Source organism: Zosterops lateralis (assembly GCF_965231275.1).
Source record: "Zosterops lateralis genome assembly, chromosome: 19".
NCBI lineage: Eukaryota > Metazoa > Chordata > Aves > Passeriformes > Zosteropidae > Zosterops > Zosterops lateralis.
The window spans coordinates 1928277-1952489 of record NC_139779.1 but is presented as its reverse complement, the minus strand read 5'-3'; the positions used below and the strand labels follow the sequence as shown (position 1 = coordinate 1952489).

Here is a 24213-nt window from a genome sequence, read left to right as displayed (position 1 = left end):
CCTCAGAGCCATCCCGGACCCTTCAGAGCCATCCCCGACCCCTCAGAGCTTTTCCGAGCCCCTCAGAGCCATTTCAGGCCCTTTCAGAGTCATCCCGGACCCCTCAGAGCCATTCCCGGACACCCCCGTTCCCGGTAAGGTCCCTCTCCGCCCCGGGGTTGAGCAGAATCCGTGATTAATTTACGTTTTTTCCATCCCACAGGGTTCTGTAAAAAGGCATTCGGGGGCTGTGCAGGTGCTGGTTGTACTGACCAGGTGGTACAAAGTTCTTTAGGGGACCACGTTTTTATGTGTCTGTGCCGTTTACACCATAGAGGATGTGGCAATATTCTACAGGTTATTCAGCCTGTGAATATTTAGTGGTTAGAGATTCTCCCTCAAAAATATAGGAAGCATCTTGTTGGGACACAGAAGGGTGTAGAATGCTGGAGCTTCCTCAAGGCTGTGCCTCTCCTTGGCTTCCCAGGCTGCTCTGTGTTCTTTAAATTGAAAACTAACTCAGTAACTTCTGACATCAATGTTGTTTTAATGGACTGTTTCATTTTTTAAGGAGTTCTGAGACCCGTTTTACAAAGCTGCCTCAAGTTCATGTTTTGTGTTTTCAGAGGAAGGAAGAAGAATGTCCCAGAAAGAGCTGAAGGAAGCCTTTATCAGCAACCTGAACGGGACGAGTTTGCTGGAAATTTCCGCAGGCTTGTCCCTGCCTCCGCTGTGCCTGCTCTGCAGAGGGCTCCTCCTGATCCTCTACTACCTGCACCACGGAAAACCTCTGAGCTCCAGGAAGTACAGCCTGCTGCTAGACTTCCTGCTGCTGGTGTCTCCTCTCCTGTTCTCCTGCACCGTTTTATCTCCAGTCCTCTTTTTCATCCCATTTATCCTCGCTGCCTTCTGTGCCGGGATATTTTCCAAAATATACAGCCAGAGAAAACGGGAGGCCAGAGCATCCTTTGGGCAGATTGTGGAGGAATTCCAGCAGGCACGTTTGGACCCCGGGTGCATTCCAGCAATCACTGTGTTCCGTGTTTATGTCAATGTGCTGACATCCATCAGCATCCTGGCCGTGGATTTCCCCCAGTACCCGCGGAGATACGCCAAGGCTGAGACCTACGGCACGGGAGTGATGGATTTGGGGGTGGGAGCCTTTATCTTTGGGAATGCTCTCGTTTGCCCCGAGGTTCGGCAGCGGCCTCACACAGCACAGCCCAAATTCTCCAGCCTGGGCAGGCAGGTGTTCTCCGTGTGGCCGCTGATCTCCCTCGGCGTGGGGCGGCTGCTGAGCGTCAAATCCATCAAGTACCACGAGCACACCTCGGAGTACGGCGTGCACTGGAACTTCTTCTTCACCCTGGCGCTGGTGAGACTGGCAGCCTCTCTGCTTTTAGCCATATTCCCCAAACACAAGGCTTGGCTGGTGGCTGCAGCTCTGGCTGTGCTTTACCAGCTCCTCCTCAGCACCACCTCCCTGAAGACATTCATCCTGCACGGCAGCGACGGCAGAGACTCCCGGCTCGGCTTCCTGGACGCCAACAGGGAAGGGCTGCTCTCCCTCTTTGGCTACCTGGCCATCTACCTGGCCAGCGTGCAGGTGGGGCTGTGGCTGCTGCAGCCCAGGAGCTCGGTGAGGAGCTGGCTGGGAGCCCTCAGGGGGCTGGCTCTGGCCCTCGTTGCGCTGTGGGTGTTGCTGCAGCTGTGCCAGGCGTGCACCGAGCCCGTGTCCCGCCGCATGGCCAACCTGTCCTTCTGCACCTGGGTGCTGGCACACTGCCTGCTGCTGCTGGCCTTCTTCCTGCTCACCGACCTCGCCTTGGTGTTCACAAAGCTGCTGGAGAAAGGGGCCAGCGTGCCCTGCTGCTGGGAGCTCGTGCAGCCCCCTGATGGCAGGGAAAAGCACGGAGTGGAGGCCCGTCACAGGCTGTCACAGCCGTGCCTGATTAGTGCCATTAACAAAAATCAATTGCTGTTTTTCTTGCTGGCCAATGTTATGACTGGTACTGTGAACATCTTGATAGACACCATCCACAGCAGGGCTGCCTTTACATTGTGCATACTGCACTTGTACATGTTTTTGAACTGTTTGATTATGTATATATTGCATGGTAGAAATATAGTATTAAAGTTTTGGTGATTGCACTTTGGCTGAGTGGACAAGCTGGACTTTGTTTGCTGTACTTGAATGATTAAGGCAAAAAAATAGTCTTTTTCCTGCACGTGTTGCAATAATTTATAATTTAGCAGAGCTTTTTATTATTTAGTGTTGATTACTTTTTAATGGTTCATTTTACCAAATTATACAGTCGATGATCTTACCTGTTGGGAGTTGTTGCACATTATCATGAAGATTTAGGTTTGGAGATTGCTGAATATTCCTGCTGCTCCTGAGAGTAAATTGTATTTACAGTTAGTGAACTGTGCTCATGCCCAAGGAATTAGATAACCAGGCAGAGTAGAAACCAGATGAAAAGTAAGAAGATGAGTAATTATATGGAGAGAGAGGCCTTGCAGTGTCAAGATTTACCTAGTTAAGGCCCTTGCATATATAACAGATAAGAATAATTCTTTATATAAAATGTATTGAATAAGTGGATACTTGAAAATGTTTTGGCCCCAGTCCTGCAGAGACTTATGCATATGCTTGACTTTGATGGTAGTAATTGTGGAATGCTAATCATACACTGAAACCTAAATTAGCCTTTGAATTAAAGCTAAATTTTACTTCCATCCCCACTGATGAATATAAATGAAGACCTGAGATAAAGTGTGATGCTCTGAAGGATAAACTCAACGGCAGATGAATTCATAAAGCAGTTGTTGGAGGTTGTGATGCAGATAATAAGAGCAACATTTCATAAGAAAATACAAAGATATGAAATGAATTCAGCTCCAACCTGCAGACACTGAATACTGTATTTTGCCAGCTGAGATGTCTCTAAGGGGGGAACATTTGGTATTAATTTTTATTAGCAAACAAACAGGGTGCAGGTGGAAAGAAGTGCAGGGCACTGGGTGAGGGTTCTGTCAATGGCTTGAGAAGGGACCTGCTCAGTTTCTCTCAGTCTTCCTTGCAAGGCCAGAGCAGAACACCCTCTTTGTTCCCTTTCCTCACTGTGACAGTTCTCCCTGACCTCATAAAGTCGTTGGGAAGAGAAATAAACTTAAGGATTGTGAGGAATTCAATAATGGGATATAAATACTTTAGGAGCAGAATACCAATGGTAGCTGATGATAGATCTCCAATGTCAGTGGAGTTACAGCAGTACACATGGGCCATATTTCATATTTCTCCTTGTCTATCACAAGTGATGAACCATAAAACCTTTGGAGAATAAGCCTCCAAATCAGATTCTGGAGACAGACATTCTGTGGAAGAGCCATAAATTTATGACTGGCCAGCAGAAAGGTGAAGTCTGAGGATTACAGGCTGTGGCCACACTCAGCTCAGTCTTGTTTGCTTCCAACTTAAAGCCATGTAGTCTTGAGAATTAAAGCAAACCAGTCTTTATTATCTCGACAAATGCAAGAACTGGCAACAACCTCTTAGAAACAGTTGTCAGTTTATAGCAGAGTTTTTGGTAACTGGTGGATGTGTTTATTTTAAAACACTTCCTAGACTTGCCTAGGGAAGAAAGGTCTCCCTTGGCACTACTCATTTATCCAAAACTACTGGTGGATATTTATTTTTGAAATACTGCAAGCCCGAGACCTGCAGGGAGCTGTGCCTGCGAGCACAAGCCCATTGGTGTGATTCAGACCGAGCTGGGTGTGACAGGCAGAGCTGTGCCTGGACAAGCACAGGGCACCCAGGTGCCAACTGCAGAGGGAGGACGTGGGAGGTCTGCTGGGTGAGCTCCACACGGGCTGGGGCTGCCAGTCCAGGGCTGCAGCTCTGCTTGCTACGAGAGCAGCAAATCCAGAGTGACAACAACCCTCTGGCCAACGCCAGCTCCTCATCCTCAGACTTCTGCTGCTTCTAAAGCCCTCAGGAGTAATTTGGAGGTTGTAGCCAGGCTGTTGTGGTCTCTCCTCCCAGGCAGCAAGTGGCAAAAAGAGAGGACACAGCCTCAGGCTGTGCCAGGGGAGGTCCAGGTTGGACATCAGGAGCAATTCCTCCATGGAAAGTGTGGTCAGGCACTGGAAGGTGTCCAAGGAATGACTGGATGTGGCCCTCAGTGCTGCTTCACAAAGCCTTGATGATCTCAGAGGTCTTTTCCAGCCTAAATGATCCTGGGATTCTCCGAGCTGTTCACCAGTGAGTTAATGAGAGACACTTAATTCTCACTGCTCGTGGTCGATAACAAATGCAGCCAGCTCTGCCCCGGAGCAGCTGGTGCAGTTCTGAATGCTGAGTGTTCAGCCTGTGAACACAAGATAATTGCCCAGGCCTCTGAAAGAACCCAGAGATGCAAGCAGCATCCTTTGATCACAGGAGCAGCAAAACAGCTCTGCTGGGGTTTGAAAAGATGTGGAAAGTGAACACCAGGACACTGCTGCTCTCCACACACCTCCACAGCTGCAAGGAACAGGAACTCTCCATTTCGCTTCACTCTGGGCTGTGTTTAGACAAAGAACCCTTTGTACAGATTAAAGGTATAATTTTTAATATCAGGAACTTTTATTTAGTTGTTACGTAACGAGTAAAAAGTTCAAGGCACTTCAAGGAGGAAGACTAATGGCTCAACCTTAGTGTGTCACCTACTTCAACAATAGCAGAGGAAAACAGAAATTGTTTTGCTTTTGCTGCCATAATTCCACCAAATGACCTTTCTGCAGGGCAGAAAAACGCTGGGATATGGCTAGAGATTTTTTTACTAAACATCACGAACTTCTTAACACATCTTATTATTTTTAAGGACCAGCTCTAGGCTGCCTCCTCTCCCAGCTGCAGCGGTGTGTGTCTTTTGAAGTCAGACGTTGCCCCGAAGATTCCAGGCAGGATCCGATTTCAAAGCCGCGCTGTCCCAGAGAACAGGTATTTCTCCCAGGCAAAGAGGGCCATGCAAATGAAGGCAGGAAGGGGCTGGCTGCCTTTCCACCGCCTTGGAGATAACAAACAAGCCGCGTGTTCCAGCGACTTAAAAAAAAAAAAAACAACATTAAAAATCTCTGCATAAAAACGGTATGGAATGAAATTAAATGGTGCTTGGCACTCCAAGAACACAAAACCTGGTCCAGCGCTGTTGTTGGTGTGAACCAACCATGCTTTGGAACACGGGAAAGCACATTCCTGCAAAGACTTAACTTCATCAGAGTGATCTGGTGGGAGAAACTATCCCTGGTTACAAACCCCCAGCTTTTCTGCTGCAGAAAATCATGAAAACACCGACTGCAAACCCTGACTCCCCGTGTTGTTCCCTCTTACAGCTGCTGCACGAGGAGCTTGATTAAATTAACTAAACATGGGTTTTATGCAGACATAAAAAAAATAAAAATAAAAGAATCCTGCTCCTTAATCACCTCCCCTGCAGTTTCCTGTGAGGACTTCAGCGCCTAGATATCCACACACAACAAGAATGAACAGGTCAGCTGTATTATTCAACAGCTCAAGAAAGACTTTGGTGTTTTTTTTGTTTTTTTTTTTTTTTTGGCTGCTTAATTTATGCAGCCACAGGATTTCGAGCTGGCTGCACCGATGCCAAGCAGAGCTGTTAAATCCTGCCTCGTCTACCTTGGCAGGGCCATCAGCACCGTCTGAAGCGGAGAATTTAGCGAGCCCCACGGACATCGCCCTATCCCTAAAAAACGCCTCAGAGCCTTGAGTTTTTTATCAACCCGCAGTAACGCCCGGCCCGGTCCTGGCTCGTTGTAACAACCCCAAAAAACGCCTCCAGGGGGGCCTCCGCACCCGGCCCAACCGCTGGTGCTGGGGGGCCGTTCCTGAGACCTCGGGGGGCACCTCTGGGGCCGTTTCTGACACCGCCGGGGCCGTTCCGGGCCCAGCCCCGCGTCCCTCCCGCAGGCCCCGAGGCCAGGCCGGTGCCCGGGGCGGGCCCGGGCGGTGCCCGCGGCTCTCGCGAGAACGAGGCGGGGCGGCCCCGGGCAGGAGGAGGAGGAGGAGGAGGAGGAGGCGGCTCCGGGACCCCGCGGTGCCGCCCGCCTGTCACAGCGCCCGGGCCGCCCAGCGCCGCCAGCAGCAGCCGGTAAGGGCCCGCCGGCCTCGGGGCAGCGCTGCTGGGAGAGGGGAGGGGAAGGGAGAGGTGGCTTGAGGTGAGCCCCGCCGGGTGTTCCCCGCTCATCGCGGGGTAACCGGGTGAGGCCGCGCAGCCACTAGAGGAAGGAAGGGGTGGGTCTGCCGGGGCAGCCCCGCGGGGAGGCGGCGGAGCCGGGGGTGCTCTGCGGGGAGCCCTCGGGGGCAGCGTTTGGGGGGCGGCGGAGGAGCCGCAGAGGAGCCGGGCTGGGCTGGGCGGGTCTCGGTGCTGGCGGCGGGCGAGCGGGGGGCGGCGGCGGCGGCTCCTCCATCTCTCCCCGTGGCGGCTCCATTTTCCCCCCGCGGGCTCCATCTCCATCCCCACCCTGGGGTTCCATCTCCATCCCCACTCTGGGGTTCCATCTCCCCTGTAATCTCCGCTCTCCCATCTCGCTGCCGCATTCCCCAGCCCGTTGCCGGCCCCGCTGTGTCCCCCCTCCCCGTCGGGCCGGGCCGGGCTGTGCTGGGTGGGCCGTGGTGAATCAGGCGATGGGGAGCGCAGGCTGGCTGCCGGCTGCTGGTGAAAGTGTGGCGGGGAAGCGCGGCGGGTGTTTACCTGGGCCCGGGGCCGCCCGCAGGCCGGAGCGGGGAGGAGGAAGCGGCAACAGCAGCAGCAGCGATGGCGCGGCTGGTGGCGGTGTGCCGGGACGGCGAGGAGGAGTTCCCCTTCGAGAAAAGGCAGATCCCCCTCTACATCGATGACACCCTCACGGTGAGTCCCCTTTTGGGGCCTTTCCTCTCTTTTCCCCCCGCGTGTTGCAATTCCCAGGCCGGGGCCTTTCCCTCCTTTCAGCGAGGCCTCCTCCTCACGCTCCCTCAGCCTTTAATCTTTGAGACTTTACAACGCGAGGCCTCAACGTAGCAACTTTATTTTATTATTTTTATCTGATGGCCTGCTCTAAGAGCAAGGGAACCGCGTAATAGGGAGTTTTTTTATCGCTTTGCCGAGGCCTGTGCACAAGTTGTGCCGTGGCTCGGTGCTCAAGGGTGGAGCAAAGCCATTTTTTCTGCTGGGAAGGAACAAGGGGGAGCCATGTTAACGTTAAAATCCCGGCTTAAAACCGCCTTAAAACCGCCCCATCGTTGCGTTTTTAAATGTGGCGAGAAAAGGCATTTTATTTCCTTTTTTTTTTTTTTTTTTTTTTTTTTTGGAACGGGGTTGTGGAGCCTGCAGGGATAAATGGAGCAGAGCTGAGAGTTTCCCCCCGTTTTTCAGGGAAAATTTTCAGGGAAAACGTGGTGGTTTGGCTGTTTCCAGAAGGTTCAGTGGAAAAATGAACTGTCTGGTCTCTTCTCCTCGTGAGTTTAGAGGAAGGTTTAAAAAAAATTATTGTAGGAAAACACGAAGCAAATGGGAAAAAAATTATTTCTCTAACTAGCCAGCTGCTCTTTTAATTCTTAAAGCATGAAAATGCATTGAAAACAATATTGCTAATTACTTAGTGTAATTTGGTATTTTAATGATTAATATTTGATTTCTCTTGGCGGTGGGACAGGAACTATTGTGACTTTAAGTGATATAAAATGGGGGTGATTTAAATTTTTAATTCTAATGTTTAGGGTAGAAAAATCCCTGAGTTTTATCAGCTAAAAAAGGTGTCCCTGCATATGGCAGGGATGATCTTCAAGGTCTTTTCCAACCCAAACCATTCTTTCACCTTCCAGAACAAAATTATTGAATATTTTCAGACAGGCCCCATCTGGTTTTGCTGTATTTGAAGGAAATCCTATTTGCTTTATTTTATTTTTGATCCATTTGAATGGTGGCATTTTATTAATTTACCAAATATAATCACAATTTTTGGCTTCTCTCTGGTTAATTGTGTTCAGGTATTAGGCAAAGTTTCTCCTAAAGTTGTCCAAAACAATATTTGCTTCTCCTAGAAGGGCTGATGACCTGGAAAACTCAGCACTGAGCAGGAACAGTGCAAGTTTGAATTTTTTCAAGGCCACACCTTGAAAGTTATTGTGCCCATTCATTTTCCATGTGGTTTTAAGCTCTTGGATTTCTCTCTCTTTTTATTTTATTTTTCTTTCTTCCTGGACTCTCTGTAAAAATGACCCATTAATTTGTGTCATGTAGACTTGGCCACGCTTTTGTTATTTTTGTTGTGCGTAATAGATTGGGAGTGAAAATTCAGCTCTACCAGGTGGATGACTTCAGCAAACCTAAAATTCCATTTCTGTGGTTTAGTCCCAGGATTTAACACCAGGCCCAAACTTTGTGTCATTGCTGTCCTTCTGCTTTTTACACCACAATCCTCCAGCTGTAAATCAGCTTTATATCCATCTGCAGGAAAGGCATTTCTGCAAGTGCAAGTCATCCTCACCACGAAGAAATCTTACCTTGTGTCTATTTTATTTTATTTTATTGTGTTACTGTTGTTACAAAGTGCTCAGATTTCTAGGTGGTTTCTGGAGGCTTTTATTAAAAAAAAAAAACAAACCAAACCTGCAGAAGCAAGTGAATGAACTCTGAGCTTCCTCGTCTGTCATCTATAATTTATTTTTTAAATACTTAATGAGAGCTATTACAAGACATGCAGCTGTCTTTGAGACAGGAATTTTACATCTGCAGCACTATCTTGAAAAAAATAATGATGGTTATTGATAGTAACCAGCTTCTGTTACCTCTTTGAAAACTCAAATTTTAAAAAATAATGTCAAGCTGGAAGAGTTAATGTGGAATTGGTGAATTAGGAGTGAAAAGTCCATGTGCTCTTCACTTGGGATGTTGATTTGGGAGCAGTTCAGGTGCAGGGAGGAGCTGCTGCCCTCAGTGGATTTTTTTCCCCCACCACACTTCCCTGTTCCTTCTGGCTCAGCCAGAAATTAAAGGAGGTTTCAATATTGAGCGCTTTTCATTTCTTAAGCAGCTTTTATGGTTTCTAGAAGGCATTCCATTTGATGTGGTATTACAGGATTTTTTATTTTTTTTTCCTCTCCCCTTCCAGTTCGGGGTGTGATGGTGGTTGATGTTTTAACCACTTAATAAAATCTCATCAGACACATGAATTAATTTAGCCTTTGATTCTTTTGCTCTGTTGTACAAAAATACCTCGGGGTGTTGTCTGATAGTGGGAGATGAAGATGAGGGGAGGGGAGAAGGAGGCAAATTTATCTCTTGTCTCTGTTATTAGCAGATATAAAGCTTTTACTTTTGCTTGTAGCTCGTGGCTCGCAGAAAACACCACATTAGTGATGTAGGAAACATCAAATATCTGCTCAGGGGTGAGAGGAGTTGAGGATTGGCAGTGGCTGTGGCACTGCTCTGCACAAAGATAAGGCAGCTCAGATTGGGGCACAGCAAAATAGTGCCTTGTTCTTTCAGAGAAATTCTGTTTATTTTGGAATAGTGCTGAGGGCCTGGAGAAGTGAGTTGTCTGGAGGTAGTGGTGGTGGCAATTCAGCAGGGAATTAATTCTGCCTTCCCTGGGCAGCTGAGGGAAGGTGGAAGGAGGAAAAAGGATGAATCAAACACTTTTATTTGGTGTTCGTTTGCGTTTGGGTTATGAACCAAAGTTATTATTTTGTCTCTCAGATTTTAAAGTGAACTTTCAGTGTTCACTTGGTTTTTGTCATATTGACAAATCCCCTGTGTCATATTGTTTTTGTCATATTGACAAATTCCCTGTGTCTCAGGAATTTCTCAGTTTCCCTATTTCTCCCTATTTCTCAGTTTGGAGTTCTCAGTGTTTGAGAAGAGAACTAAGCCAGGCTTTACACATTTTTCTAGTCTCTTGCGTTTTATTCCATGGTTGCACAGTTGGATTATTTTAGCTGAAAGTTACTTTCCCAATTTCTGCCTCCTCCCATGAAATCGCCCTCTTTGTTCCTCAGTAATTTGATAAGAAATGTTATTAATTACTTACAAGTAATCACATTGTTCTCTAGGCTTAACATTTCGCTTTGAGCCTCTCGAGAGTTGCAGCTGCAATCACACAAAGCAAACTATGCCTTGGAGTACCTTGTTGGGTTAATACGGTTTGAAATTAGCCTTTGGAGGAGTCGACTCTGTCATTAAACTGTTGTGACTGTTTCCTCAGAGCTTTATAAATTGAGTTAAGCTGTTGGGTCCATTTGGAGCTCAGTGTGTTGAAGTTTTTTTGGTTTATTTTTTTTTTTTTTTAAACTGAAGCAGGGTCTCAAGTTGTGTGGATGATAATATAAATACTGATGGTCCATTTAGCAACTCTTGCTTTCTAACAGCTATTTAAGAGTTGCCATTTATAAACTGCTTCTAGAACATTATATTAATGAAGCATTTATTACTTTGCTGAAACATTCACTATCTGAAACAGTTACTTTTATCCTTTCCCAGGCTCCAGTAATTATGTGAAAAGAATGAGCATTTAACATAATTTCACTCCTATTTCCCCCAAGAAAGTAAAACAACTAATACTCTGTTTGACTTTTTTTTATTTTTGGTGTGTTTGTTTTGTCTGAAAGCTCCTCTTTAAGTTGTTTCTCCTCTCTTGTACAGATGGTGATGGAATTTCCTGATAATGTGCTGAACCTCGATGGACACCAGAATAACAGTACACAACTGAAACAGTTCATCCAGGTAAATGATGTTTCATAAAAAGTGAGATTTTTTTTTTTTGCTTTCCTCAGGTTTGTGGGGTTTTATTTTTGCTTCCCCAGGAGGTTTTGACTCCTGGAATGCCTCAGACACGTCAGCACCTGGGAGCAATCACACATTGGTACCAAAGTGCACTGGGTTCAGCTGTGCTCTGGATTCCACAGCATTTATTGCACCTTGTCTTGTCAGCAGGCAATTGCTGCATGTCTGAGAGCTCAGGGCTTACAGGGGGAGCTACAGCTTCTAAATACATCTTGATTTTTATTTGTCTGAGCAGTTCTGAACTGCTTTTCAAATGCTTGAGGTTGGGCTCTTATGATGACGGTAGAATTTGTGTGCTAATTTGTAGATTTTTACAGCAATAAGCAGCAAGAATTGGTTTTATGACACCCCAGAAAGTTTAATCCTAAAAACCAAATAACTGTAGGGCTGTAACACCTGCAGCAGGTTGCAGGATGGTGCCAGAGGATGTGCAGAGGGGCAGAGTTTGCTGCTCTGCAGTTGCATGGCCTCACTCAGGGTTTGACAGCAGCAGTGCAGACACGTGCTGCATGCCAAGTGTGCCTGCCTTGTGGAAATAGCTCGTCCCTGCTTTGCTGTGGCTCCTGCAATTAATTACAGGAAAGAGGGTTATTGCAGAGTGATAGTGCTTTGGCAGATGGTTTAATGGGCCTTCCTCTAAGAGCACAAACCTTAAATGTTACCTGATGGTGCCTCTGCTTTCCATATTGCATTGAAGGAGCTGAGAACACTTTCTTTTTTCAGTGGATGTGAGTTCTGCTGTGTTGTGTGGTCTTCTCTTCCTTTCCCCAGAAGTTGTGGCAAGTCCTTTGTGCATGAGGAGTGTTTGAATGATGGGATGTGACAACAATACAGAAAATACTCTGGTGGAATGACATTCCCTGTGCAGATACAGCTCAAGTGTGGGTTTGTGTGTTGGGTGTGAGGAAGGGACTCTCTGCTCTGCACAGCTCTGCTGGTGGCACTCCAGTGCTGCTGAAAGCCAAGGCAGTAACTCAGCAGTGAGAAGGACAAGAAGGGTGTGTGCTTTTTGTGAGGATGTGTTTGACCCAGAGGCCAGGAGACAAATCCACAATTGTTTACTGACGTAAGAAATATTGGAAGATGTTCTCATTAATCTTCTCTTAATAGCAGATGTTGGATGTTCACTGTTGAAGTCAAAGCTTCACCCTGAGTTAGTAATGTGTGCTTTCTTTAATTCCAGCTAGTAGGATTGTAATGGGAAATGGCATTTAGCTTCCAGGAAAAATACTGCTAGATTGTCATGGTCCGAGCAGAACAAGTTGGTTGTAAATGAGATTTCCATAAATGCCAATGAGCCTTTGTGAATTTCCTTTCCATGTGCCAAAGATAAGAGGAGTGTGAGCAGAAAATGAAAACTTGCACTTGGTGTGTGTGTGTGTGTGGAACCTTTTCTTTACATCTGTGCCGAGGTGGAGAATGAGTGTTCCACAACTGGGACGGCTCTTCCAAAGCAACATTTGCTGTGAAAGAAAGCCACAAAAAGCAGAAACAAACCACAGAACGAGCACTGAACGATGCGATTTTTATGTTTTATTTATTTTTCTTGCAGAGACACAGCATGCTGAAGCAGCAGGACCTGAACATTGCCATGATGGTGACATCCCGGGAGGTGCTGAGCGCGCTGTCGCAGCTGGTGCCGTGCGTGGGCTGCCGGCGCAGCGTGGAGCGCCTCTTCTCCCAGCTGGTGGAGTCAGGGAACCCTGCCCTGGAGCCCCTCACCGTGGGGCCCAAGGGGGTGCTCTCAGTCACCCGGAGCTGCATGACTGATGCCAAGAAGCTTTACACACTCTTCTACGTGCATGGGTCAGTGTTTGTGAGCTGCTGGCGTTGTCCTCACTCTCTACGCCTCACCTTTGAGTTGTCACAGCACATTCTCCTCTTCAACATCCATAATTACACCTAATTGTTGCCTAAAGTGGAGGGGAAAAAAAAGCAAAGCTAATCTTTGATTAGTTGCAGTTGGAAGATGCCAATATTTCATGTTTGGTGGTTAATCTTTGGCCACAATATTTAATGTTTGGTCGTAATCAGGCTCTGCGAGGTTTTTGTGATCTCTGAAATAGAATTGTTTGCCTCACTACTTGCCATGTAAAAAAAATAAAGTGAAAGTGTTAATTTTTTTTCCACTGAAATTTGCTGCTCTTGGGTGGAAAGGTAACACTGAGAAAGTGAAACCTTCTGGGTTTGGTGAGCACAATAAATGCCCCGGTGCCATTAAGTTCCTCAGCTGTGAGCAGAGCAAACAGTGAGTGCTCAGCACAGTGTGCCTTGGCCTTCCAGTTGGCTTCAGCTTGTTCTTCTTGCTCCAGTTAGCAGGAAAAGTAGGGGAGGTTAGTGCAGAGTTGAGGAGATTAAAATGGGGAGAGTGAGGCAGTGTAACCTGATCCAGTGGTTTTCAGAATACAAAGTTCCTCACTTTTTTTTTTTTTTTTTTTTTCTTTCCCCATAGGTCCAAACTGAATGACATGATTGATGCAATTCCCAAAAGTAAGAAGAACAAGAGGTGTCAACTACACTCCCTGGACACACACAAACCAAAACCTTTGGGGTAAGTCTATGTTTAACATACACAATTTAAATATTTTAAAGAAGCAAAGTATTGAGACTAATTAATTTTTAAGCATTGAGATCAATTTTTATGCTCTGTTTGCCAGAGGAGCAGTTGGATTGTAACAGACCTAAATAGTTGTTGGGGAGAGGAGAAGAAGCACCAGGAGTTTTGGGCATGGATGGTTTCTGCACTCTGATACAAACAAAACTCTAGAAAGAGAAACTGGTTTTTTGTGCTCTAGACCAAAATGGTTGCTCAGCAGATTTTCTCACATTGAGGTCAAAGGGTACATGCTAAATAAATATCCATCATTTTGCTTGGGATTATTATTAAAAATGCCTTGCACAATTGTTAACCAAGGGCTTTATTGTGGTTGGATGCAGGGTTAAAACTGCAACTCCATAAAATGTACTTTCTCAAAAGTGACAGCACGTTTTGAATACACCACTGAACAATATGCATATATGCCTCTGTCTTGTAGTTGAAATGATTTATTCCAGCTGGTTAAGCAGAAAAACACTCCCTGTAAATCTGTTGTGGATTTTTGGGGAGGTTTCTTTTTGTGGGGTGGCTCCTTTTATTTTTTTTTAATTTTTTTTCCAAGTGATGAGCAATAAATTAGTCTCTTGGGTTTAATTGGAGTGTTTAAACCTTTTTTTACTCAGCTGTGTTCTGCTGCTGGTTAAACCTCCAACCTGTGAAAGCTTGCTCATGGTTTCCAGTTACAGAACATGTATTTTTCTATGCAGATTGGAGTCTCTCTGGGTTTACTTCAATCCCCTGGGATACCAAGCTTGTGGAATTTGACACTTGATTTTTGCTTGTGCTGCTTGAGGATACTGGGCACTAATCATTATCTTGTATTATATTGTGGTTACAGGCCTTTCACAAAATTAGTTTAAAGCTTATGTTACACACGATCCTGAGAGTATAGAGGTGTTTATATACATTTATTTTTTAAATAAAGCAAATTTATAGCATCATGGAAATGGGTTTTGGGGTTTTTTTTATTTTTATATTTAGTAAGCTTAATGTTTTCTGTGTGAGAGCAGATGCTGTGGAACCTGCAGTTAGCACTTTGGCAAGGTAGAACTATTCTGAAGCTGAATGAATAGAGAGGAAAATGCTGCTTTTAATTCCTCAATTCATGGTGGAATAAATCCCCTTAGTATTTTGGATGCTGGCAGGTTAATAGGGGATATGAGGAAGAACAATATTTTATACTCTGCAGGTAAAACTTTGGGGTTGTCAGAGAACATGGACTGTGGACAAGCAGTGCTAAAGGAGCAGGACTGTCACTCCCTTCCTGAGCTAAAACCCCTCAGTTCTGTACAGAACTGACCAATTTCTATCAGTATTGATAAAAATTCAGATAAATCTCCCTGCAGTGAGCACAGACAGGCTCTGGAAGCCCCCAGCTGTCACAAAACAAACTTCATTTACCAACACAGAGCTCCTGCTCCACATCTTTACCAAGAAACTCCTTCAGACGAGTTGCATCTGTTGGGCATTTCCCGCACACAAAAAAGGCTTTGAGCTGGGGCTGTGTGTTTAATTAGAGGAGTTATGTAAGCAGCTAATGCCACTCCAGGGTTACTTGATGTCCTCAGTCTGTGCCTGGCTTTTGGCTCCTCAGCTCCATTTGGGAGCTCCAGGAGCATTTGGAACTCGACTAAGTGCAAGCCCTATGACCTGGCAAAGTGGGTAATGGCTCATGGAGCTCCTCTAATTGGGAAATAGGGCTGCCTCTGCCCATTTTCCTGCTCTGTTGGAGAGAAATGACCTTTCTGATAAAGTGTCAGCTGTAGACAAGCCTGGAAGTAACAGTGACTTGTTATTTAAAGTCCATTTTTTGGCTTAATTTTAGCACATCCAAAAGTGAGTTGTAAAGATACTCAAACAAATTTATGAAATTTGAGGTCAGATGTTTTATGGTGAAAGTTCTTTGATTTTTTTTTTTTATCAAATTGTCTTCAGCTGACAAGTATTAAAACTTGTATGTGTTTATACTTAAAGTAATATTCTGAAAATCCCAATTCTGATGCTATAGCATTAGAAAATCCTGATGAATCTGAGTTATAAACATGGATAGCAGAATTTACATCTCAATTCTGACCCAAACTTTGATAGATGTTAAGCCTTAACCTATGAAAAGTTCAGATTAAATTAAGGAACAGAGCAGCATTTTCCATAGGAACTGTTTAGGAAAAAATAACTAGCTGATAATATATATGTTATAGGTCTGAGAAATGTTTGGTAATACTATGTGACAGTGAAAGGAGCAGTAGCAGACTCAGTTCAAAGAAATTAAGAGCAGTTAAGAAAAGTAGAGAAGACAGGAAGAGGAAAGAGAGCAAGTGTAGCATCATTTTCTGCTACGGACCTTCCCAGGGAGCAGTCAGGTAAAGAATGAGCCTCTGCTGGGCATCTTTGCTGCCCCCCAGCAGGAAAATGCAGATTTTTGTGTCTGTTTTCCTTGCAGGGGTTGCTGGATGGACGTGTGGGAGCTGATGTCCCAGGAGTGCAGGGATGAGGTGGTTCTCATCGACTCCAGCTGTCTCCTAGAAACGTTAGAAACCTACCTAAGGAAACACAGGTATGTCAGGGGGGCAAACCACGCCTGCCTCTGGGAAAATACAGCTTTTTAGGAGATCAGAATGGTTAAAATACAGAGGATTTCTATTTTTTTTCTTGTGAAACTGAAGATCTCAGCTTGGTGGTGATGGGAGGACTTTGCCAGGCTGCATTGGGATGGTTGAAGAGGCAAAAATGATAATATGGTGAAATATTCTTTGTGTTTAATGAAAGGGAAAATATAAAGACCTCTGATGAATTCATACCTGCATGTCTTAATTTTTTTTTTCTTTTTTTTTTTTTTTTTTTTTTTTTTTGGCTAGGATTAAATTATGATCTACAGTTTAATATTCAAAAAAACGTGTGTTCTCATTCACTTTTTCACTTCTCTTGGGCTGTGCCTGTTTTTAGGCTTTCAGGGAGTTTGTGCCACTCCAAAATCCTGTGAACTGCACTAGTGCAAGCAGATTTTAGGCTTTGGTGTTGCCTTTAAAACATTGTTTTAAACCACTTGTTTATACCTGGTGCTGTTAAATCTCTCAGGCAGGGCAGAAATAAACCATTAAATTACAGTTGCATGTGCACAGGAGCTGCTTTGCTGATTGAAAAGTTTTAATTTCCAGCAGTCTCAAGGTTCTGATATGAACTGTGGGGGCACAGATGGGCGCGGGGGTGGCGGTGCTGTGGAAATAACACTTTGGAAACAAAATAACTTTAATCTCCTGTGACATTAAACACTGCCTTGGCTGCCTTCCTGGTGCTAACCTGCAATAATACTGCTGTTTTCTCTCCTTCCACCACAGAAAGCAGACAGGTATCGTAGCTCAAACAGCAAAATATATTTGACTTAGTGCTGTCAAGTGGCTGGAGACACTAAGAAAGGGGGGAAAAAAAAATAAAATCCAGAGTTGGCATGGGCAGCCAGCTTTCTGAGCTGAAATGTGAGCAGCTTGTCTGACTTGCATTTTTAGAGTCATCCAGCAAGAGATCTTGTAGCCTCTTGAAGGTTATTCCTCTTATGACACAGAATGAGCTTAATTTGCTTGTATTTTAATTATAAGTATACTCCTGTCACGTGTTTAAAATGAGTATATCGTGTTATAAATAACCATCAGCAATCTAATAATTCAAAATATGTTTGTAGTGGCAACAAGGATCACTCTGGTACAGCAGGCACCAGGGGGAACTTTGCCTCATTTCTTATCACTCACTTGAGTGCACTTGAAAGAATTGCTGGAAGGTGATGGGGCATGTGTTACCTGAGAGAGGGATTTTGCACTGGTTGCTCACTTGGGGATTTCTGATCTTTGAGTTGAATTCTGTGTGAGAATTCCTTCTGTGGAGATTTCTGAGATTTCTGATCTATGAGTTGAATTTATTCTGTGGAGATTTCTGATTTTTGAGTCAAATTCTGTGTGGAGATTTGTTTTGTGGAGATTTCTGATCTTCAAGTCGAATTTTGCATGGAGAATTCTGACCTTTGGGTCAAATTCTATGTTAGAATTGCTTCTGTGGAGATTTCTGATCCATGAATTGAATTCCTTCTGTGGAAATTGCTGATCTTTGAGTTGAATTCTGTGTGGGAATTTGTTTTGTGGAGATTTCTGATCTTCAAGTTGAATTTTGCATGGAGAATTCTGATCTTTGAGTCAAATTTTGTGTGAGAATTCCTTCTGTGGAGATTCTGATCTTTGAATTGAATTCATTCTGTGGAAATTGCTGATCTTTGAGTCAAATTCTGTGTGGGAATTCGTTCTATGGAGATTTCTGATCTTTGAATTGAATTTTGTGTGGGAATTCCTTCAGTGGAGATTCTGATCTTTGAATTGAATTCCTTCTATGGAGATTTCTGATTTTCGAGTCAAATTCTGCGTGGAGATTTCTGATCTTTGGGTCAAATTCTGTATGGGAATTCCTTCTGTGGATAATTCTGATCTATGAGTTGAATTCCTTCTGCGGAGATTTCTGATCTTTGGGTCAAATTCTGTGTGGGAATTCCTTTTGTGGAGATTTCTGATCTTTGGGTCAAATTCTGTGTGGAGATTTCTGATTTTCAACTCTAATTTCATGTGGGAATTCCTTCTGTGGATATTTCTGATCTTTGGGTCAAATTCTGTGTGGGAATTCCTTCTGTGGAGATTTCTAATCTACGAGTCGAATTCCTTCAAATCCAAGGATTCTCTTTGGAGGACACAAGTTTGATATCCAGATTAATAACGTGGAATAGGTGGGACAATTCACAGTCAATTTAGGTGGCCAATAACCCAAACATCACAATAATTACACTTTTTGAAGCAGCACAACCCCAGTTCAGCCGCATCACCTGCTCACCCAACGTGTTTTTTGGAGTGAGCTGAGCCCTATTTCATATTTTTCACAGGTTTTGCACCGACTGCAAGAACAAAGTGCTGCGTGCCTACAACATCCTGATCGGGGAGCTGGACTGCAGCAAGGAGAAGGGTTACTGTGCTGCCCTGTACGAGGGGCTGCGCTGCTGCCCCCACGAGCGCCACATCCACGTGTGCTGCGAGACCGACTTCATCGCGCACCTCTTGGGCCGGGCCGAGCCCGAGTTCGCAGGAGGGTATGAGTATGTAATTGGCTAGAGTGGGCTATCTAGCGCTTTGCTTCTTTTATTTGACCTCCTTGATGTTCTCTGTCTGCCCCAAAAATGGCTTCTTTTTTTTTTTTTTTTTTTTTTTTTTTTTTTGCCTCTTTGTGGACTCGTGTTCGTATAGCGGTGTGAGGCTTGGAGAGAGCAAATGTGCTCGGCTGTGCTTTGGGAGGAAAGAGTCACCAAGTGTCTTTCCCAGTTTGTTGTTCATTACTCCACTAGAGCTGCCTGCTTGTTGTCCACTGAGGTGTGCAAATGTGTGAAATAGAAAGAGAGCCTCGGTTGAGTTTTGCCAAAATGACAAGTTTTCGAGTTAGTTTTGTTGCCGTTTGTGTATTTCTGAACCTTTTTTAAGTGTCTTAAAACCTTCCAGTGGGAAAAGGGGCCCCGAGTTCCCAGTGGGAAAAGGGCCCGAGTTCCCAGTGGAAAGTTGCAAGCTCAGTACTAGAGAATCATAGAATAAGTTGGAAATGACATTAAAGATCACCTAGTTCCAACCTCAATACCTTTAAAGCTCAGAACTTTATTGAGGAGGGTAAATTCTTTCATAGTAGTTTCCTCTTTAACAGATTGACCAGATTCATAGATAATAGATGGATAATGAACAGATTAATGCTGAAATGTTTTTACTCTGCACGGTAAGTAACGTACAAAAATTCCCTGCGTGTTTATTCAGCTCGAGCTAACTGATGGCGAAATAATCACTGTGAACTCCAGCAAATTTTAGGACACAAAAGAAATGCATCTCTGGCATTTAAACTCTTGATCCTCTTCTAGGAAGAGAGCAGGGTGTGACACCTGAAGCCAGGAGTGGCAAGGCACAGTTCCTTTCTATTTTGCATCTGCATGCAGCACAGCAGAGCCCTGCCAACACAGCTGCAGAGAACACTGCTCTGATCCCTGCCTTGGCTTCCAGCTGCTCTAACAGTGCTGTGCTTTGCTTCCCCTTTCCCCCAGACGGAGAGAGAGGCACGCCAAGACAATAGACATAGCCCAGGAGGAGGTTCTCACCTGTCTGGGCATCCACCTGTACGAGAGGTTGCACCGGATCTGGCAGAAGCTGCGGGCTGAGGAGCAGACGTGGCAGATGCTCTTCTACCTGGGGGTCGATGCTTTACGCAAGAGTTTTGAGGTAAAAACATGGAGTTTTGTCTGAATTGCTGCAGGAACTGAGCCCCTTGTCACTGTTAACATTAGGCTGTTAGGAGTGTCAAGGGTATTGCAGTCAATCCCCTGTTCAGTTGTGTGACAGCACAACTGGAGTGTGTTCCCATGTGGAATAAACTGGAATATAAAAGATTGAGGCTTGCTTTTTACTTTCAAGCTGCCCATTCCAGTACACTGAGCTTTCCGTGTTACTAATTCTGTTTTTCTACCTGATTGCATTTAAACAATGGGTTTTGGTTGGTTTAGGAGTAAAAATGGAGGATGTGCTTTTGAATTAAAAAAGTGGTTGCAAAGTCTTGTGTTCAGCTTGTTCTGAATGCACTCTGATCCTGTGGGATCCTGGACTTCAGACAACTCATTTAATGTATACCAATACGTAATATTAATTACCAGTTTTTATGACATGGATCTTTTTTATGTTCATCTTCCATTCATAAAAACTGTTCTCTCTAAAAATTTCCCCCAGAGAAGGGGGAGGAAAATCAGTTTGGGAAAAATCATTGGAGTTTTTTTTACCCCCAGAGTATCACAGATCCAACCATACATTAAAATCTGCAATTCTTCATTGAAAAATGTGAATCTGGGCCACAGGTGCCACCCAGAGCTCCCCCACACATGAGTTTCCAGCAATCTAAACCAAGTGACTGAATGTGTGTGGGCATTTTTCTCCTACAGTCAATAGTTTTACTGGGATTTCTTTAGTGGCTGTTTCCCTTCTCCTTTTTTAATAAATGTAAAAGCTTGAATTGTGATGATTTCTGTAACTGGATCTGACCTCTTGTAAACAGATGGCTGTGGAAAAAGTGCAGGGCATTAGTCGATTGGAGCAGCTCTGTGAAGAGTTCTCAGAAGAGGAGAGAGTGAGAGAGCTTAAACAGGAGAAGAAGCGCCAAAAGCGGAAGAACAGACGGAAAAATAAATGTGTGTGTGAGATCCCTGCTCCTCTGCAGGCAGCAGAAGAGAAGGAAATCAATCAGGCAAAGGTAAACATGAATAGCTGGGGGTTTTTGGGCTTCCCTCCATCCATCCATCCATCACTGTTCCATGGTAGAATTCTTGAGGGATTTTATTGCATTTTGGTCCCTGGTGGAATTTAATTTCAGATGAGCAAAACGTTTGTAAAGGAGTTACCTGGGACTCCTCAGCTTTTGGGGTTTGATTGGGTGGATTTTTTTTAAAATCCTAAATCTGAGGTTCAGGTTACGCCAAATTATTTTTCAACTGTGATTTCTTAAAGATCACTCAGACCCTGGGGGGCTCAAATGCTTCTTGTAGACTATTACCACTGAATTTTTGGGGAGGGGGAATCTTGAAGTGCAATTATTATTCAAGATCTCTTGGCTGACCCTTAACGGGTCAAGGTGAATTGGTTGGGGTTTTGTTTAGTCGCGTTGTACTCATGAAGAATTCCAGGCAATGCTGTTATCAGTCATTGTCAGCTGGTTTTTCTCATGGAAAGAGTATCCTTTACAAGAATGCTGTGCTGCTTTCAGTGCCTGCAAGTGTTTTTTGTTTCTGTTTGAAGGAGAACTCAAACTTCACGGAAAGCAGCTGCAAAGCCTGTGGTAGCACCGAAGAAGCCAACAACTGTGTAGAAGTAATTGTTACTAATGAAAGCACTTCTTGCACTTGTCCTAGTAGTGGTACCCTATTAGGCTCACCTAAAATCAAGAAAGGTATGTTCAGTTGTTCAATTATTAGTATTTTTCATTTTTATAAAGCATTTGCCATTTATGGGGTGAACAATGAACCTGTTTTTAAAAAGGAGTCCCTGCCCATGGCAGGGGGGTGGAACCAGGTGATTTTTAAGGACCCTTCCAACCCAAACCACTTTGGGCTTCTCTGAATTCTTTCTTGTTAGAGGCATAACTAAAGCAGGTGCAGCAGTTCCTACAGAAGGCAGTAATTTTGGCCTCTGTCTCAGGTTTATCTCCACACTGTACTGGCAGCGACTGTGGCTATTCCTCGAGCATGGAGGGCAGCGAAACGGGGTCCCGGGAGGGCTCGGACGTGGCCTGCACTGAGGGCATCTGCAACCATGATGAAAATGGTAGGTTTGGGAAGAAGAAAATGATGTTTTAATACCCCCGGAGCTGCAGCAGCTCAAAGGGAAGCCGGCTGTGTTTTGCAGGGGACGATGCCTGCGGCCATCGCTGCGACGACAAGGAGGAGGATGGAGACAGCTGTGTGGAGTGCTGGGCTAACGCAGAGGAGAGCAACACAAAAGGCAAAAACAAAAAGAAGAAAAAGAAAAGTAAAGCTTTGAAGTGTGAGAATGACCACGTAAGGAACATGGCTCTGCCAGATGCTTCTCTAAATGCTTACGTTTGAAAGTAGCTGCGTAAGGGTTTTAAATTCTGATTGAGACGGTGAAAATGGGATGACAAGGGAACAGGACATTGCTGTTGTCCCAAGTTTTGGAATTGAGATCCTTCCTACAGTAGTAGATTGTGGGGGAGTCTCTTATGTTTCTAACCATGTGCATTTTTACTCACTTTCACTGGATGAATGCACACATTTAAATATAAACATCTACCCTTCCCCACCTCTGAACCATCCTCTTCTCCCTCTGCTTCCACCTCCAACCAGAATATCCCACATTAAACACCGCTGGCAGCTCACTGCAGGCTCTGTTCCATTCCAGATTCAGAAGCTTGGGAGCTGTCTGGCAGATGCAGGTAGCAGAGAGACCTCAGGAAATCTCACGCACACAGAGTTTCACCGCGACAAGACCAAAGACACACACGCCGAGAGCTGCTGTAGCGCAGACAAAAGCGGCCAGCAGTTGCCTTGGTTTGAGCATATGAAAAACGTGTCACAGTTTGCAGAACCTACAGAAATGTCACTTGTCCCTGATACTGGAAAAGGTGCCAAAAGCTTAGTGGAACTCCTTGTAAGTAACCGCTGCTTTTGAGTTTTGGGTTGTAGCGTCCCCGCTTTAATTTTTGGGGCTGAGAACTCAACTCCCAGTGAGGAATTGGATCCCGGTGTTCAGTTCAGTTCCTTGTGCATGTTGCCTGAGAAGTTTATAATTGAATGGTTTGCAGAGGAGGAGAAATAGTCACTGGAATGCAGTGACAGGACTTGTAAGTGCTCATTGTCAAGGATTGCGTTATTCCGTAATATGATGTGGGCATTATTGCTGCCTTCAGGCCTCAAATGTTACTTCCCACTGCAGGCTCCTTGGGCAGCTTTCTTCTCTCTCCTTTCCTTTCCTTTTCTTCTCCTTCCACTTACTTAGATCCTTTGCTCTCTTGCCCTGCTTTCTCCTTTTCTTTCCTTCCTTTTTTCTTTTCATTTTCCTTCCCCTCATTTTTCTCTCTCACCCCCCTCCTTTTTTTTTCCCCTTTTTCTTTCCCCACCTTTTCCCCAAAATCCTCTGATAAAACCCATCCTCTTCCCATGGGAATGTGCTAAGCCTGAAGCAAATTCAGCTCCATTTCATGCCTGAATTGGCTGTTTCTCACCCCAAACCAGCAGAGCCCCGTGTGATTGGGGTGTCCAGATGATCCAGCTGGGGTTTGCTGTGACAGGGAAGGCCGGGGGGAGACAGATGTGCTGCACAGCAGGAGCAATGCCAGAACTCTGAACCCCCCATTTATTTCTCCTTGCAGGATGAGTCAGAGTGCACTTCTGACGAGGAAATATTCATCTCCCAGGACGAAATCCAATCCTTCATGGCAAACAACAAGTCTTTCTACAGCAACCGGGAGCAGTACCGGCAGCACCTGAAGGAGAAATTCAACAAGTACTGTCGCCTCAACGACCACAAGGGGCCCGTCTGCAACAGCTGGCTGGCCACAGCTGGAGCCAACTGAACCCAACCCAACTCTTGTCTGTCACTGAAACTCGAGATGACTACTGCGCCTTCTCCTTCCCAAACTTAATTTAGTGACTTACGGCAAAATTTTATCTTAAATTAATGTGATTCTTTTTTTTTTTTTCTTTTTTTTTCCTTCCTTTTTTTTTTTTTTTTTGTTTTGTTTTGTTTTGTTTTGTTTCCAGGGGGAGGCTGGTGGAGGTGATTACCTTAATTTTGTTCTTTCTCTCCAGGCTTGTATCTTTAGTTGAGTAGCTGTGCAAGCCTCTCTTCTAATTTAAGCCATCTCTTTTCATTCAATGTTTTCTCTTCCTGTGAGACTTACAAAAAGCAAACTAGTGGCAAAGTAATGTTGTACCTATAATTCTGTACAGAATGACAAGGAGCTGAATATAAGATTTTACAAAGTAGACATCCATTTGCAAAATGTTTTGGATGTAATATGTTAAAGCGCAATGTGCAAAAATTTAAATAAAGAATATTTATTAATATGCAGAGTAGAGGTGGGTGTCTGTGTTTGTGCTGGGAGTGGGGAAGGTGTGTTTGTACTGGGGAAAACTGGTCTGGGAAAGGACAGAGCCTTGAAAATCAGGGGGAGGGGGTTGGATGTGGAGGGTGCAGCTTGAGGTGTTGTTAAATCCCACCCTTTTCTTTCATCAACTCAATATTTGTACTTCTG

The 24213-nt window shown here is 44.8% G+C and overlaps 2 protein-coding genes across 4 annotated transcripts; both read left to right on the top strand.

The window, feature by feature from the left end:
• Positions 1–421: 421 nt before the first annotated feature.
• PIGW (phosphatidylinositol glycan anchor biosynthesis class W) lies at positions 422–2153 on the top strand. Of its 2 annotated transcripts, none has more exons than XM_083875441.1 (2): positions 422–993; positions 1175–2153. In XM_083875441.1, exons 1-2 carry the CDS (start codon positions 589–591, stop codon positions 2123–2125), a joined length of 1356 nt encoding a protein of 451 aa, XP_083731567.1. In that variant the 5' UTR covers positions 422–588; the 3' UTR covers positions 2126–2153. The 2 variants fall into 2 exon arrangements, with proteins under 2 accessions (XP_083731567.1, XP_083731566.1); XM_083875440.1 differs by having other exon boundaries at positions 422–1354; positions 1442–2153.
• Positions 2154–6774: 4621 nt separating this feature from the next.
• On the top strand, positions 6775–24034 carry GGNBP2 (gametogenetin binding protein 2). Of its 2 annotated transcripts, none has more exons than XM_083875022.1 (13): positions 6775–6893; positions 10665–10745; positions 12358–12611; positions 13258–13356; positions 15842–15955; positions 18314–18517; positions 19505–19679; positions 20503–20697; positions 21240–21390; positions 21639–21764; positions 21846–21997; positions 22359–22607; positions 23329–24034. In XM_083875022.1, exons 1-13 carry the CDS (start codon positions 6801–6803, stop codon positions 23530–23532), a joined length of 2097 nt encoding a protein of 698 aa, XP_083731148.1. In that variant the 5' UTR covers positions 6775–6800; the 3' UTR covers positions 23533–24034. The 2 variants fall into 2 exon arrangements, with proteins under 2 accessions (XP_083731148.1, XP_083731147.1); XM_083875021.1 differs by having other exon boundaries at positions 18314–18523.
• The last annotated feature ends 179 nt before the right edge of the window (positions 24035–24213 follow it).